This window comes from Nicotiana attenuata, chromosome 1 (assembly GCF_001879085.1).
Source record: "Nicotiana attenuata strain UT chromosome 1, NIATTr2, whole genome shotgun sequence".
Lineage (NCBI taxonomy): Eukaryota > Viridiplantae > Streptophyta > Magnoliopsida > Solanales > Solanaceae > Nicotiana > Nicotiana attenuata.
The window spans coordinates 28,331,701-28,348,027 of NC_031989.1; the positions used below are offsets into that span (position 1 = coordinate 28,331,701).

General features: G+C 36.3%; 1 protein-coding gene across 2 annotated transcripts; it reads right to left on the bottom strand.

Moving 5' to 3' along the window:
- LOC109223389 (non-lysosomal glucosylceramidase-like) lies at positions 987-16,099 on the bottom strand. Of its 2 annotated transcripts, XM_019387685.1 has the most exons (20): positions 15,931-16,099; positions 14,769-14,827; positions 13,433-13,543; positions 12,916-12,972; positions 12,764-12,837; positions 12,238-12,337; positions 10,644-10,705; positions 10,328-10,428; positions 10,144-10,247; positions 9,995-10,048; positions 9,782-9,837; positions 9,049-9,087; positions 8,775-8,919; positions 6,929-7,110; positions 6,773-6,840; positions 6,516-6,588; positions 6,385-6,446; positions 5,373-6,297; positions 4,804-5,094; positions 987-1,475 (listed from the first exon to the last, which is right to left on the bottom strand). In XM_019387685.1, the coding sequence occupies exons 1-20, from the start codon at positions 15,953-15,955 to the stop codon at positions 1,199-1,201; spliced, it is 2,865 nt and encodes a 954-aa protein (XP_019243230.1). In that variant the 5' UTR covers positions 15,956-16,099; the 3' UTR covers positions 987-1,198. The 2 variants fall into 2 exon arrangements, with proteins under 2 accessions (XP_019243230.1, XP_019243236.1); XM_019387691.1 differs by lacking the exons at positions 9,995-10,048; positions 10,144-10,247; positions 10,328-10,428; ... (5 more) ...; positions 14,769-14,827; positions 15,931-16,099 and having other exon boundaries at positions 9,762-9,837.

Here is a 16,327-nt window from a genome sequence, read left to right on the forward strand (position 1 = left end):
CTAACGGTCGTGGGTGGAGGTGCTTTACCAACTGAGCAACCTTCACTTTTCCAGTAAATTATATTATTAGCTTTCTTAATTTGGTTGTAACTTGTAAGATGAAATTCTTCTTCTTCTTTTTTCCTCCATAGTACTGGATTACAGTTTATACAAAAATTCTCTAATTAAACCCTCAGTCCCCCATTTTACTAAGTCAAAGGATTGGCTTTCAATAGCGAAGTTTTGTTTATGAATGAAGGTGAAAACTTTTTTTTGATTGTTCCTCGATATGGTCCATTTAACAAAGGATCATACATTTTAGGCACGCATTCTTTTATGGTATCATCATTACACAATCTAGTCCTTGTTTCGAGTATATCGAGAGAAAAAAATTCCTTGTCTAGAACTTCAAGCCGATTTAAAAATTCCTTATTCAGATTATTACTTTTTTCTTTGATTGGTAGAAATCCACTGATTGTTCAGTTCATTAGGGAGAGTTTTTTGGAGTGACAATAGGGGTATCCTTCTTTTTATCATTTTCCAAAACGATAAACCTGACGGGTATGTAAAAGATATTCTTTGTTTTCCATCACTTTTACGTCTTTCCGAAAGGCGCCAATAAAAAGCCTAGCTAGTAATTCAACAATATTTCTCTAACTGCAGGAGAAAAAAATACTACTTTCCTCTAAACGAGCAAGAATAAGCTTTCGTTTCAAAGAGAGATAAATCTCCTCGGGTCCAGTAACACATGCAGGATTTTATGCAAACAGTGCCAACAAAATGTCGGGGCAGGAAATTCAATAGCGCGGACATGAAAGCCCAATGGATTCTTGTGCTTTCATGCCAGCAATGGCTTTCTCATTGTTACTTCTATCGCTAAAGACCAACTATCAAGGCACTCTGAGCTCTAAAACCTTTAAGATATATGCACATTGAGGTAACTGAAATTTCAGGGTTTTGGACAGTTGCACTCCTGTGCATCACAAAATCGGAAAGGGCACATAGTCTGTTAAAATCTATGAAACACTTACCATCAAAGCACAAGTTAGCAACTGGCTTTCAACATGAATTCTGACTTGTCCAACCAGATACATCATTTTGTAACTATACCTTTTCCGCCCATTACTCAGATGAATAATAAGATTATGTACTATGAATTGATCAAAAATAATTATTGTTCTGGTATCTGGGAATTGCAGGCTCTTTCAGAGAGCCTCCTTTATTTTGTCATTCTTTTACAGGTGTAATCGAAAAGGACCTGAAAAACACTTCTAGCATCTTTCTCTTTGGGCAGCTTTAGAAAACGAGCTACCGTCTGAAAACCAGCATGTTGTCTAGACAATGAATCTGCCTCCAATTCTGGTTTCACCTCTTGCTTGGGAATCTTAGGTGGGTTTAATGCCCATTGCATTGCCCAGATTGCCAAAGGACGCATGTAACCAAGAGCTCTGTATCGGCCTTCTGTGTTCCAACCTTCCGGGGTCTGAAAAGCATAGCTGGGAACGAGAAGAACAGTATAGTAAGCAAGGAATAAGGACAAGTCTCACAAACACTGAAACAGAAAAAGAAAAACAAAAGAACGAAACCATGTCCCACAATCTGAACATGTAAGTGCTAAAGCTTTAGGCTTCATCCATTTATTTAGTAGAAACACTAAGATTATTGAAGAGTAGTTCAATTTAATGTCAAAGATCAAACTCTATAAGGTTTTTCAACTTGCCCATCAGAGCGCAGGATTGATCACTTAAATGAGTTATTAACTAAAATCAGGATAAAACAACTACAACTACAACAATTACTATGCCACAACCCCAAATTAGTCAGGAAGAAGATTATTCGTGATTGACACACTCACATTAGATCTAGTGTTGACAGGAGACACTTTGGTTAGAAATTGTGTGACAAATGCCGAATAACTCTGTCCATCAAGGTTTAGACACATGGGAAGAATCACCCAGTATTTTTTATTTGTTTCTGATGGGATTTGAACTCTGGTCTTCAAAGTCTGCACCAACTGCATGAGAATCTCTAATTTTGATAATACCTCATTTGTACTGAAATATCATTTATTAAGTAGCAGAAGGGACTATATGACGTTACAAAGAGATCCACTAACCAAACAACCTAGGGACACTTTTTGGGGTCAATTGGGGTGTAATTAGGGCGAGCAGATCCCCCCAAAACCGTGTGTGTCTCCTTGCGTGCTGCTCACGCCATTCGAGATAGCCCAGCCCAACATTCATTCGCAAATCCTGTAGTAAAACTGAGACTGCTCAACCTCAGAAGCTAATTGGCGTGAAGGCAGCGTTGTTTGTTGTACCGTTGACTCTATCTATTCATGGAACTTCCTTATTTAATATTCTACTTTATAAAGGCTTGCTCCCTCTTTTTCCAAGAATTAATCTTGAGGCAGCTAGAACAAACAAGTTTGGCCTGGGAGTAGGCATGTGACTGCTGGTACTGAGGACAAATATCAAAATAAGCAAAGTAAAAGAAAATGCGTGTTACGAGCCTATCGTGGAATCAATAGTTAGGGAATTGACAGTTATAACTGTTCTACAATAGTGCTCCCCAGGAATTTTCTTCGTAAAAGAAAAGGATAATGAGACATGTGGATTTAGACGAGGAAGCAAACACTGTCATCCTTTAGATTCCAATTTTCCCAATTTCTACAAGGCCAGTTTCTTCTGCTAGCAATGTAAAAGAACAGAGCAATAACAGTTCCATGCTAATATATGGCGATCCTTTACTGGATAAGGGATCAATTGAAAACTTTGTTGCAGCATATTCAAACTCTTATAATTTCTGGAGGATCCAAATTTCCTTTCCACATTTCATCCTTGAGGGCAAGGATCACTTCAACAATGAAGTATTTGTTTCCATCCAAATTGTGAAATCAGAAATAGGGAATTGGCAGTTATAACTGCATTAGAAGTTGTTTAACCCTATTGTATTTCAAACAAGGGCGGATCTATTAAGGATGGAGGGGGTGCATCGGCAAAGTCTCAACTTTGGCTCCCAAAGATGGGAGTTCGATCCCAGTCATGTGCACTGTTTATCATTTATTCCGTTTGCTGCCTTTAGGACAAACAGGAGACGACTTCTCCTCTGTTGTCTTTCTTTTTCTGCAGTTCCTGATGATCTTTTTCTTTTCCTCTGTTTGCTGCCTTTAGGACAAACAGGAGACGACTTCTCCTCTGTTTTCGATCCCAGTCATCTGCACTGTTTATCATTTATTCCGTTTGCTGCCTTCAGGACAAGCAGAAGACGACTTCTCCTCTGTTTTCTTTCTTTTTCTGTAGTTCCTGATGATCTTTTTCTTTCAATTAATTCCTAGTGACCTTTTTCCTTTTATTAATTCTTGGTAACTTTCTCTTTCTTCTTCTTTATGCTATCAAAATCTCATATTACCCCATTTCAACTCTGCATTATTTTGCTTGTATCTACCATTATCATTTATCAATAGATAGTGGAAAACCTTTTTTTCTAGGAGAGCAGCTTCAGTACAACTTTTATTCGTTCCATTGCTTTGTCTATAAAACCCGAAAAGACGAATAACCCAAACACAAACTGAAAATAGATCAAACCGACCCAATGTATACACTATTTGAGCCGTGTAAATATTCACTATGCTAAAAACAGCGTGGCACCCTGAACTTGCAAATCCAGCCTTTCTTTCCAAAGTCATTTGCTGATTTTGTTATTGGAAGTCTTCCTCTCTCTGGAAAGCTCTGTGCAATTATTGACACTTCTGTTTAGGAGTAATTCCCTTCCCTGTTTCTTAAGAAGTTTCTGTCCTTTCTTGTTTTCATCATAACAGTAATGCCTCAGAAAATTAGAAAGTTCGAGTCTTCTAAGAAGTGTGGGAGAAGAATTGCTACTGAACAAAAACTACTGGGAGATCTATAACATCAATCAATTGGAGACGGAGAATTTCGAGGAAAAAAGAAGAAAAAGTTCATATTTTAATAACCCGATGATTAAAAAAAAAAATCCTATTAATTTCAAAACTTGAAATGCAGTTATAACTGTCAATTCCCTAACTACTGATTTCATAATTTGGCTCGTAACAAAGTACATTCAACTTGGCCTCCGTGTAAGAATTTGAGCACCCAACCTAAAGCATTAAGACAATGGGTGGGGTAGCCCAGGATATCATAATCTCTTTCAAAATCCTTACACAACCAATGTACAGTTTTATTATCCAACAACACCTTCCTCCACGTGTAACACAATTCTAGGATTGACACATGGACTTTAAAAACTTTTTTTCATTCTTTTCTTTTTTTTGGAGAAGACTGAAGAGTGGAGTTGAAGTGGAGAGAGAGGCTGAATAGAATTAAGTCTAGAGACTTGAAGACTTCTATTGCTTTTTTGGGGGGAGTAAGTCTGAAGACTAGACTTGAAGGAGGGAGAGAGAGAGAAAGAGAGAGAAGGCTCAATGGGCTAAGGAATGGGTCTGGAGAAAAGTTAGTGTCTCGATCGGTTGAACTGAGAGAGAGAAGCCCATAGCAAAAATTTTTTTTACTAATGTATAGAGAAGATGACTCTGAAAGTGGGCTTACCAAAGTTTGGCTCTGATATCATGTTAAAGCAATCCGAACATCCGACTCAAAACCTTAAAGCAATGGGTGGAGCAGCCCAATAGATTATAATCCCCTTTAGGGACAATTGTATTATCTAACAGCCTGAAATACTTCATACCACTAGCCAAAGTTTTAGCTCTAATTCTTGAAGTCCAACGACCAAAAGCGTACAAAACATAGATGTTTAAAGTTGAAGTTGTCTTAAACAAATGAAGAAAAGAACAGGATCTTCACTTACCCAAAGCCATCTTCAGACCAAACGGTTTCGTAGACTCCAGCTGCAGTTTTAAATCCCATCTCAGCCATGTCTTCATGAATCATGGCTGCCGCAACAGCATATGTAACTCCAGACCATATCTCCCTTGATTGCAAACTAGATGAGTCAGGCTCTCCATTGGGCCGCATCCCATTCACTGCTCCTCGTTTCCCATCCTTGACCTTCATGACATTGAAATTGAACACAGTCTCAAATGTAGTTTTAGCTTTTTCTTCATCCACAATTGGTAGAAGACCACATGCTCGAGCGTACCTACAGATAAAACAAATGGTGATCATGAAAGAAGAGGCACCATAACATAATCAAATACATCACCTACATTGGTATAACAGAGACATGTTCAGTGTGGAATGCACATAGGAGAATGCAGGGGCATGTACCACAAAATGAAAAGAATGGCGCAGAAAAATAATGATCCAATAAATGGAATGACATAAAAACAAATGTTTAAAACGTTGAAGAAAAAGAAGGGTAACATTCTGTTTCAATATTTATCCTTTGGTCTTGATATATAGGACTCCAACACATACCATTGTCCAGCCAACTGATCAGCTTGAATGGATGAGCTTACGGCACTGCCACTATTATCGTAGTTAAAGTAAGAACCATTCCACAATTTTTGATAAACTTCCTTTGCTTTCTGAAACTTAAACCAAAAGTAGTCTTCAGAACCCTTGTCACCTACTTCTCGAGCTAAGGCTGATGCAGCCTGCAAAGCTGCCACCCATAGACCACCACTGTATGCACTCACACCAGAGACAGACCATACATCATATGTCTGATCAGGAAATCCTTCATTTTCTATCATCCCATCCCCATCCTTATCAAATTGATCCATGAAAGCCATTGCCATATACACAGATGGCCAAACAGCTTCGACAAACTTTTTATCACCTGTCGCAACAAAATCCCTGTAAACTTGAAGAACAAATTTTGGATTCAAATCTTTCCACCTATCTGTGTTATACAGGCAATAGTAATTTACTTCAAACCATGGATCATCCATTCCAATATCATGAGGAACAGCGCCCAGAACTTTCCTTGTCGCAGACATTCCATCATCCAAGAGCAATCTCTTACTTGGATCATGCATCATCACAGCAGCTGCAAAGTCTCGTTGTATGCTAAGTTCAAGTTCTGGGAATAGCATAGTCAAGGCAAAAGATGCATAAAAATGAACATCATATGTGTTACACATATAATATTCAATCCCTTCAAGATAGAGGAACTGGCCAACATTTTCCTCTCCCTTCTGAAGAAGATTTGTCCCGACAGCAGCATTTACTGAGACAGGAGTTTGAAGTTCATCAAGCACCGAGCCCATCCTTTCAAGAATGAGAACAGCAGTATCATCTGACTGGGTTGGATCAGCACTTACTTTTACATCCAAACTAGATCTATCTATGGAAAATCTTTTCCCAATTGTTGATAACTTTTGAACTGGTGGTAATCCATCTAAAAATTAAAATAAAATAAAAAAGAACATGAATGCTACAGTTAGTTTATTAAAGCACCACTACAGCACATGAAACCAAAGTATACCTGTCCAAATTGTCCCCCCAGCATTTAAATAATAGAGCTCATTGAAGAGAGTTATTGGATACCTGCAAAAAAACACGAGAATTTCTCAAAATCTGGTAATGCATGGTGCACATAAGAAAATTAAAGCTCACCATTCAGGAAGCCTCTTGTCTTCAATTATAGGTTTCTGCCATTCTTCTATTTGTGATTCCCACTGGGTGTGCTCTGAGTTCCATCAATAAAATAATACATAAAAGAAGTATTTTTGGATATTGTACATCCTGAGGATCTTAGATGATTGTCTCAGTAGATGAAGACAATATTAAATGGAACCCAGTATATCCGAAAGTCCATCTTTAAATGATTAGGAGCACAAGTTGAGAATATGGTAGCTTTAATGAAACTTTACCTTGGATAGCATCATGTGCAATTTTTGCAGCAGCATGCCCCGTAGTACCATAAAACTTTGTGTAGCGCCTACAGCAACATTAATCAGGAAAAGCACAAGAAACATGCTATATCATGTGTACAAACTTGTAGAAAGTTATAAGTTATAACTACTTGCCTGTGATAAGTTCTACCACTTGCAAAATTAACTTCAGGGCAGGCCCATGCCAATGAAAATGTCACACTTTTTACATCATCTGCTGGAATAGTTAGTGAAGCTGCAACTGCCGCTCCAACAAGTGATCCCGGATCAGAAGGCATTGACATTTCCTCAGATTGGAGGTGGTCAAAGGATCCATTCTATCAGAAAAGGAACAGGTCAAATTCTGTCAAGATTGATGATTTCTTTTCCTTTGATAAGTTCTAATTTTGTTAATGACAGGAAATTCTCTAGTATACAAGCAGTATACCAAAATTTAGAGAACCTAAAAAAGAATGATACTAAAATAAAGACAAGGAAAAGAACAGGATAAGCAAATGAAACAATTCTTTTATTAAATATTTCAATATAGAATGAGTTTAAGCCATGCGGGGGCAGATCTACATTAGCCCAAGTGGTGTCATGTGACTGCTTCGTCGATTTTTTATGTATATATAATTAAAATGTAAAACCAAAAAAACAGGTTAAATAGAATAAGGTAACACCACTTGTAACAAAAAGCTATGTAGCTCACTCAGTCAGACGCTTAAGTTTCCTATGCGGGGCTGCAGGCTCGAACCACTATAGCCTCATTTTTAGTTTTCATACTTTAGCGCCTCATCTTAAAAATTTACCAAAATGGACCAGAGGGGTTTGAACCGCTGACCTATTAGGCGTTATCAAATCACCAAAACAGTGGATGCTGCTGCTTACTTTGTAAGTTTTGTTATTGGTTTTTTTTTGGTGTTGTTTTGTTTTGAATATGATGTTATTACAATAATTTGTTTATTTGTTCACCTTTAAAATGGTGACACCACTTACAAAAAATCATGCGTATGCCACAGAAACCATGTACACTTCCCCTTCAAGGTGGACATGAGAAATAATATAAATTCAACACCAAAAAAGAAATTCAGAAAAAAGACCATAACGAACTGATTGTTTGCTGGCTCTATATTCTATAAACTAATATTCTTATTGTCCTCATAAATTCTTCAGAACCCTTGTAATAATGATGTGAAAACTGCTTTAGGTGCACAGAGTAAGCAATTAGTCGTCCATCAATAGCGGAAACTTCTAACACCAGAAGCATGTTTAAATTTGCGTAGGTCCTCCTGGTAGATAGCTCGAAGGAGACAAAGTATCAAATATAGCCACACAGAGACAAGTATACACAATTTCAAAGAGAGTATTATGCAGATAATGGAATTGTTAAGCCACTTTTGGAAGCATCATGAATAGATTTTAATCTGCAATTAAATAGGGTTTTTAGGCCTTCTACTAATTAGACACTTCCCTTCTTCCTATTTCTGGTACTGGTCAAATAGCTGAATAAATTGAAATATGGTAATCAGGGAGGCCCTTTGGAGGTGTCTGTGGGTTGGCAACACAGGGATTCTTGTCCTCTTTTCAAAATTCTTTGCTAAGGAGGGAATAGAAAGTATGATTTTGAGGATTCTCTCTCTCTCTCTCTCTCTCTCTCTCTCTCTCTCTCTCTCTCTCTCGCTCGTTCATCTCTCTCTCTCTCTCTCTCTCTCTCTCTCTCTCCGGTCCGGTCCGGTCTGCCTGCCCGCCCGTCTATCTATCTATCTTTTTTAGAATGAAAGAAATGATCAGAAGATATTTCAAGACACACAGCATCTTAAATCACAAAGAAAATTAGCTAAAAATAGAAAATAAGCATAAATGATTAAAATCATCATTGATTTAGTGGCAGTGTACGTGTAATATGGCTGGCAGTGAAAAGGTCCAGATATGGAACTCCATGAAAAAAGAATCTGAAAATAATGAACAAGATAGTTTAATTTTAAGCAATTGCAACCACCTTTTTTACTTCATTCCACATGTCTTTTGCTGTAATTCCCTGGGAGTCTCCAGATATCACAAAGAAAGGGCACTCAGAGACGTGAACTGTATCATTTGCCTCTGCTGCAATTGCAAACGTTACAGAAGGCCGTTCTTTGGAAGTCCTGCATTCACAGATGGTAATCCAATTTTCAAGAACCCCGTAATCTTTTGTTCAACTGTGAAAAATTTCCTAACCAAGTTTCTCATTTTTTTTCCTTTCATTTTTCCTGTAACAAGAAGATGAAACTTACATGTGGTGCAAGAGTACGCCTTGGACTCCATCTTCCATTCTAAAATTCATCATCAAAGAACAAATTATCATCAAAAACCAAAAGAAGATTTTTTAAAGAAAAGATTAAACATTTTCTTTTGTGGATGGGAAGTGTTTCTCTAGAATAGCAAGTCAATATTTACAAGAACATAGTTAGTTCTCCATTTCCTGTTATTTTGTGTTAGGTTAATTGGCACATATTTCAAGAATAAAGCTTAAAGTTGTAAGTGAAGTGCCCGTGAAGCTAGAGCAAGATCGACGAGTGAAGTGTGTCCCTTATACACTGTCCCACATCGAATTACCTGTAAGGATTTGGCAGGATCTTTCAGGGCAGACTTCAAAATGTCTTAGCTTTTGTTAAATAGGGAACATGTCAGGACCGCAAGCTACTTTTTGACTTTTCACGGACAAAATGAAGGATGAAGCCATACTGAGAGATGTAAAAGTAAGTCCGTCTAACTATTTATGCATGAATTGCGGGCCAAAGGTTTCAGTTTTAGGAAAAATTAGGGGAGATCTCAGAAAAGAAGGCGCACATCTACTTTAGGACATGGCAAAACTGATTGGCAATGTATTACGTTCAGAAAATAGTAAACTCTGTAAAGTTTCAGCTTTAGAAAAGCAGGCAATGTCTACTGATGACAAAAAAGAAAAGTACAATAAAGTATTGGGACTTAAAGACCAAGTCATAACCTTGCTAAAAGTGATCTGACCTAAACTTTGAATTGAAATGATGGCCAGAAATTCCAGAATCTCCACCAGCAGAATTCTGGGAACACAAAAAAGAAAGATGAAAAAAAATGTTTTACAACTATCTTCCCATTCTTAAGAACGAGTAAATACAACAATTACCAAAGAAGGAAACAGAAGCATTAGCATTCACAATCTAAATACTGAGTAAATCAAAGTCACGCAAGAGAACTTACTGCCCAGGTGAAAAGCAAAGTGACATCTGCAGATGTCTTTCCCAAGTTATGAACCTGAAACAAATCAAATTCAAATTGCAAAGTTAATGCTACAAAATACACCCCACCAGAAAAATGGAGGGATAAAAGGGGATTTGATATTTCCCAACCGTGAAAGTAAAGACTGCTGTAGGTAAGCTGCTCTCTTTGTAGTTGTGGGGGATAAAAGGAGAGATTTGACGGCATACTACCCTGAGTTCCGGATCAGGTTCCCCTTGATAAATATAAAAAATATAAGACAACCCTTAAGAAGCACATAAAACTAGTGAATATGCTGGTCAAGCATGAAATTACCTTCGTATACAGTCCACGCTCTTGGAAACAGAGCATGATATGTACAATTTTGGCCACCCAGATTCCAGTCCCAGGATCCTATTCCAGAAGCTGTAGAATCACTGTTTACTCACAAACTATTAATGGACCTTACTACTGAATCTCCTCCGTAAAGATATACTCAAAATAGATACAACTTTTTTTCCTTCGACTAGTCCTTCGACATTTCCAAATAACACAACATTATCACCAAAAAAATAAAAATAATATTGTGAGAAGCCAAGATAATAGCAAGAGCTAAAACCATCTAAGAGCAAAGAAAAGAACAGCTCCTTACTTTGGAGTTCTTGGACATAACACAGTAGAATAATTTTCAACATTTGGACGTCTAACAAATATCTGCAAAAGTTATCCATATTCAAATGAGGCCACATGCTGAAAAATAACAGCAAATAAAGTATTACGTGCTTTTCAGTTTTAAGGACTTTCAGAGCAATGATGTTTTATTCGCAGTGACTAATATAACAGTTTTAGTTTAATAAAGGAGGCAATTAACAAGCATAAACAACTCCATGCTTGAGAAATTTCTCTTTCTCTTCCCATCACAAAGTGAAGCTCTAATTTTCAGATTTCATATACCTTCTTTACCATAAAAGGGAATTGTACTCATATATAGAACTGTTTAACTCGCTGGTTAATTAATTTTTTTGCATGATCTTTCAAAGTTTATTACTTTTGTGTCTATGTACATTGGATCCTAGTAAAGTGGACCTAGCTAAAGGTATATCCAAGTATTTTTAGAAGCGGAAAGCGCCAAAACCGATAAGGTCCATGGGCCTTGAAGCGAAAAGCGAAAAATGAAGCACGCACTTCTTTGAGTAAAACACACAAATTACAAGAAACTTTGAAAATATCAAACATCTATGAACTTAGTACAACAAAAATTAAATTTTAATTAAATAAAACAAACTTCAGTATCCAATATACAAAACTGCAGATATTAATCCAACTGCACAAAGTTGAGATTCAAAGAAGTGATTGATTCTCATTGCAATCACTTTGTGCACCATTGTTTGAAGTGCAATTGCAAACTTCTCTAATCACTTGGCTTCACCTATGAAGCGCCTCACTTCACATTGCTTCATTGCTTTAAGCGACGAAACAATGGCTCTTTACCCTTCAAAAAGATGACGTACAATGTGAAGTCTATATGACAAAACAAATTCTGAACCAGTAACAATGTAAAATTTCCCAAAAGCTGCTGGGGTGTTGAAACAGAATTAACAAAGATAGGAATATAAGATCAAATAAAGGTCATCGTATATAATCAAGGTTAGAAGCACTAAAGGTTTATGTACATATCCTAGCCAAAACTGTTCAAATGCCAAAAAATTACCTCTAGAAACAATGCACATAGCATGACATCATGCACATTACCTATCTCAGCTATTATGTATTTGAAAGAAAAGGAAATGGTAGAATATAATTACAAGAAATGCCAGAACCTTTTGTGACCAGCATCACATCTAAGGGATCAAGAAATATCTTGTTACAAAAGTGATGATATGCTTTATTCTTGTGATGTAGCAATGTTGCATTAATTAAAGTTGAATGTGACCTGCTCATTTGAACTCCTCCATCAGATCTTTTCTTGTTATATATTTGAAAGAAACGAAAATGGAAGGATACAATTACAAAAAATTCAACCTTTTGTGAACAGCATTTCATGTAAGCCTTTCTTAAGAAATATCTTGTTTAGTGTACAAAAATGATTGGAATGCTTTATTCTTGTAATGTAGCAACTAGCAATATCGTATTTGAACTTCCCCATCAAACTTTTCTTGTTAAAGTAGATCATCTGCAGTATTGAAGGAAACAGTATGTACTTGTGAAATGCAAAGCATTATATAGTCATACTTCATAGAACTTACAGAAAATTGGTTTGCCAGAACTGGTGTATCTTCACATATCCTAGGAAATATTTGCCAGCGCAAAAATTCACCTTTGAAGCTTCTTCCTATGCTTCCTGCACTGTATTTTTTTTCCTTTTATACAACACATATCAAATAATTCATTTTGAACTAGCTGGAACAGATGAGCAATATCACATATCTTCTTAATCAGTGTGCAGAAATGTAGGGTAACTAACCCCTTTTACAGTGAATAGGAAAAAGAAATTCTTGCTGATCTCAAATGATATGAACTCATTAACATTGTAATGGGAGCAGAATACAGTGTACCGGTAACATGAAAATGTAATATAATTTTGTACGGAGAGAATGGATCATCACGCAAGCATGACGAAAATGTTAATATTTAAGATAGCAACAGTAGGTGCAGCAAATTTGTATTTTGAACAATATTCCAAGTTAAATCGCGGTAAAGTCCATTAGCAGAAGATTGTAATACTACAGCAATTTCTCTTGACAAAAAAATGCTCAATATCTTGTGACATACCCCATACCACCAATAGGAACTCCTTGGCATGATGAGTAGATCCTTTTTATGAAAGGATTGATAAACAGACCATCCTGCGAGACGAAAATATAGGTGACGCATGCATCTTTAATTAGAAAGATGATACTTAAACTTGCAACAAAAGAAATCACCTTTCCCTTGGCTTTTTCTTCTTGTAGAAATCTCCACAGACGGAAACCTAGAGGAGCCTACATGAAACAAAAAGCACCACAAGAAAACAAACAATGAGTTCAAGCTGAAAAGAGATAAAATTTTCACAGATATCACATTACCAATTTACACCCGTGGTACGAGCATTTTCATGTACCTATGTTGTTATTTGATAACATGTCTAACTAGCTATAAGTTCATGCATGCACTTAAATTACAGTTTGCTTCAGATACTTCTGTAGACAGGTATATAATCAGTCGCATAAAGACATGAGTAGGATTGACTTAGACACAAATCTAGGATTAGATCAGAAAATTCCCACAAAGCTAAAATGGCTTTTAGCTGGCTCCCAATTTGATCTAAAGACTGGAAAACATGCTTCTTCACTGCATTCACACAAAAGTATGGAGCTCCTTTATTTCTAAAATACTTCTCAATACGTTACCGCTAAAGACTTTGCTCGAGCAGTGAAACCACGTCAAAGTTTATCCACATACCAGAGAAACCATTTCTTTCAGCTTAAGACTGAATTCTGAAAGGGAAATATCATCACAGTTTAACTTGCGCTGCCAAGTCAAAGACGGAAGTTTCACTGGGTCAACCTTGACCTGGAGAAAAAGGGGGAAAAGGAAAAAGTCATCAACAGTACATTGGTTAAAAGGATTATCTAAGCTAATGAACTCCATCTAGACTTGCCCATCAGCCTACGTGATTTGGAATAAGTGGACAAGCTTTCTTGTACAACATAAACAAGAGATAACCAATAAAGGGGGGGGGGGGGGGGGGGGAATAATCTAAAGGAAATGGACAACAAAGATCAAAAGTATCCGTGTTCCATAAATTGCACATAACTATGCAAGCATACGTTTGAGCAAACCTTCTTTTGACCGATCTAGATAGGTGCTAAACAGAAAGACTTCAAAATCACATTTTATTTTCATATTGAATACTATAAGTAGCTTCTCATAGGCAAAAGAAATGCACTAGATGAGGCAGTCATTTTCTGAATTAAAGGGCCAAAATTAAAAGGATTTTTTATAGGCAATAATTATAAGATAAAACATGGACAAACCCTTTGCATTATATAAAATCAAATAAATAAGCCAAATAACTCAAAACCAAAAGGCTTAAACCGGTGTGCAGGTACACTTTCTTAAAGGAACTTGAGTAACAGAACTAAGAATGAATTTTTAATCAATTATTCAAAAAATAAAATTAAGGAAAAGGCATTTAAGGTGTAATATATATCACAAGCCTATGATCAATGTAGAGTCCTGACCACAGCAGCCAGAAACCCCATAGACCTGGGTGATAAAAGTGATAGATAACAACAACAACAACAACAACAACAACAAACCCAGTGTAATCCCACAAAAGTGATAGATAATAAACATAAACAGAAATTTGTAATCAAATAGTTCACACAGAGTACATTACTCATCAAAATTGATTGTCTAGATACATAAAACTGAAATCGACAAAGCTCATAAGATCTTTTCTTTTCTAACCAAATCATACTAAATAGTTTCTTCTCATCCAGTATAACTCTTTCGAACTAGTTATCCAGTAATAACATAATACATTTTGCTTGCATGGTTCTTGTTATTAATCATGAATAAGAGCAAATAAAGGATACAGGCCTTTACTGTTAAGTGATTTGCATGAGGGACCTAATGAAGGTGCCACAATTGAGTCTTGTTGCACCTAAAGTATATGTGGCCCATCAATTTTCTCATGCCATCACAGTTAATTGGAGAAAAGAGAAAGAAGCAACAACAAACAAAGAAAAGCTCCTCAGAGCGCACACTATAGTAGGGAAAGCAAGCAGAGTACCTCCCCATGCTTGCGAAATTCTCCTTCTCCTTCATCAAATCCATCAATCAACATATTTCCTGTGTTGAACCAATAAATATGGAGTCAGTTATATTCAAAGCATCAAGGCCCCTAATTCTCTCCTCTTAATTTCCGTTACAGCAAGAAGCAAGGCTCAAATAATTCCATAGAAAAATACATATATCAACAAGACCCCGGTTATCATCATTCTCTGTCGTGTCATCAACCGACAAGTTGGAAGCAATTTTTCATACTTCACCAGTAGAAGAAAGTCACTAAATTAGGCTAATGGCCAAAGCTTTATGAACATCAGCTGTTTGAACGTCTGACAAGTTTCAAACCTCACCACTAGAATCTAGTCCACAAGGAGAACGATCTATCAGCTGGTTGAATAGTCAAGCATGTTTCACACTTCACTGGTAGAAGAAAGTCTTTAATCTAGTCTATATAAAATCAACAGACTAACGTATTTCCCTATTCTCTAGAAAAAGAAAGTCTCTAATCTAGTCTATATGGACAAAAATTAATGCACCATCGACTTCCCAAAAGTCTAACATATTTAGCTCTTCTTTCTTTTTCTCTTCTGAAAATAAAAGGTAGGAACAATATATGCTAATAAGCTAGCCCAACATTTTCTAATCAAAAAAAAAAAAAAAAAAAAAAGAAGGACTACTCCATCATTAACAAAATCGAAAAAAAAAGTTCTCTCTTGATAAGCTTCTCCCACTACTACTTCGGTGAGATGCCTTACTCAAGAATGTAAAGTAGTACACAATGTCACCATTTGTGACAGAATGCTAAAGATAAGCACATCCCCAGTAGGGCTGAAAATTACATTTGTCAGATATCCATTAGTTGATCAACACAGGTATTTTCAATATATTATAACTGAGCAGTTCGATTTCAAAATTAAGGCCACTTCCATTTGGTGATCAACACATGTATTTTCAATATATTATAACTGAGCCGTTCGATTTCAAACTTAAGGCATCAATGTTACTAATTCAGAAGTCAAGTAAAGACCGTGATTTAAAAAGAAAAAGAAAGCTGCAAAAAAAAAAAAGTTTTAAATTCAGATTTATTCATCAGCATTGAATTGAAATGCATGAACAACAGATGGATTGTCTACAGAATGAAATAGATGATCAGAACGAACCCTAACCTGAAAAAGCAAGTGAATCAGTCATAATTCAGAATCCAAAGAAGCATGGAAATAGACGTTGCGTATTCTCCCCTGCTATTTGCGGATCTTTATGTGCTCTCTTTAATCTCAGTCAAAAGTACTTAATTTGAGTTTTGCCCCTTAACTTGTTTCATTTCTGAATCAGTCCCTTTCACTATTTCGCAACTATTATACTCCTACTAGGAGTGCTATTTATTGTTTTCTAGCTATCCCAACACATTATCTGGTTCCTACTTCATGTTAAACCAACTACAAAATAGCGTTTGGATATAAATTTGGTTGAAACTTAAAAAAAAAATTTTTGAAATTATATTGAAAAATAATATTTAGAAACTAAAATTATATTTGGACATGTATTTTATTTGAGAAAAAATAA

Bases quoted from the DNA above. Each gene is read 5' to 3' on its own strand.
- LOC109223389 (XM_019387685.1), bottom strand. From the start codon at position 15,955: ATGACTGATTCACTTGCTTTTTCAG. The intron at 14,828-15,930 runs GTTAGGGTTCGT...GGTTCAACACAG, and splicing joins TGATTCACTTGCTTTTTCAG to GAAATATGTTGATTGATGGA. The intron at 7,111-8,774 runs GTGGTTGCAATT...CTTTTCTGATAG, and splicing joins TGTGGAATGAAGTAAAAAAG to AATGGATCCTTTGACCACCT.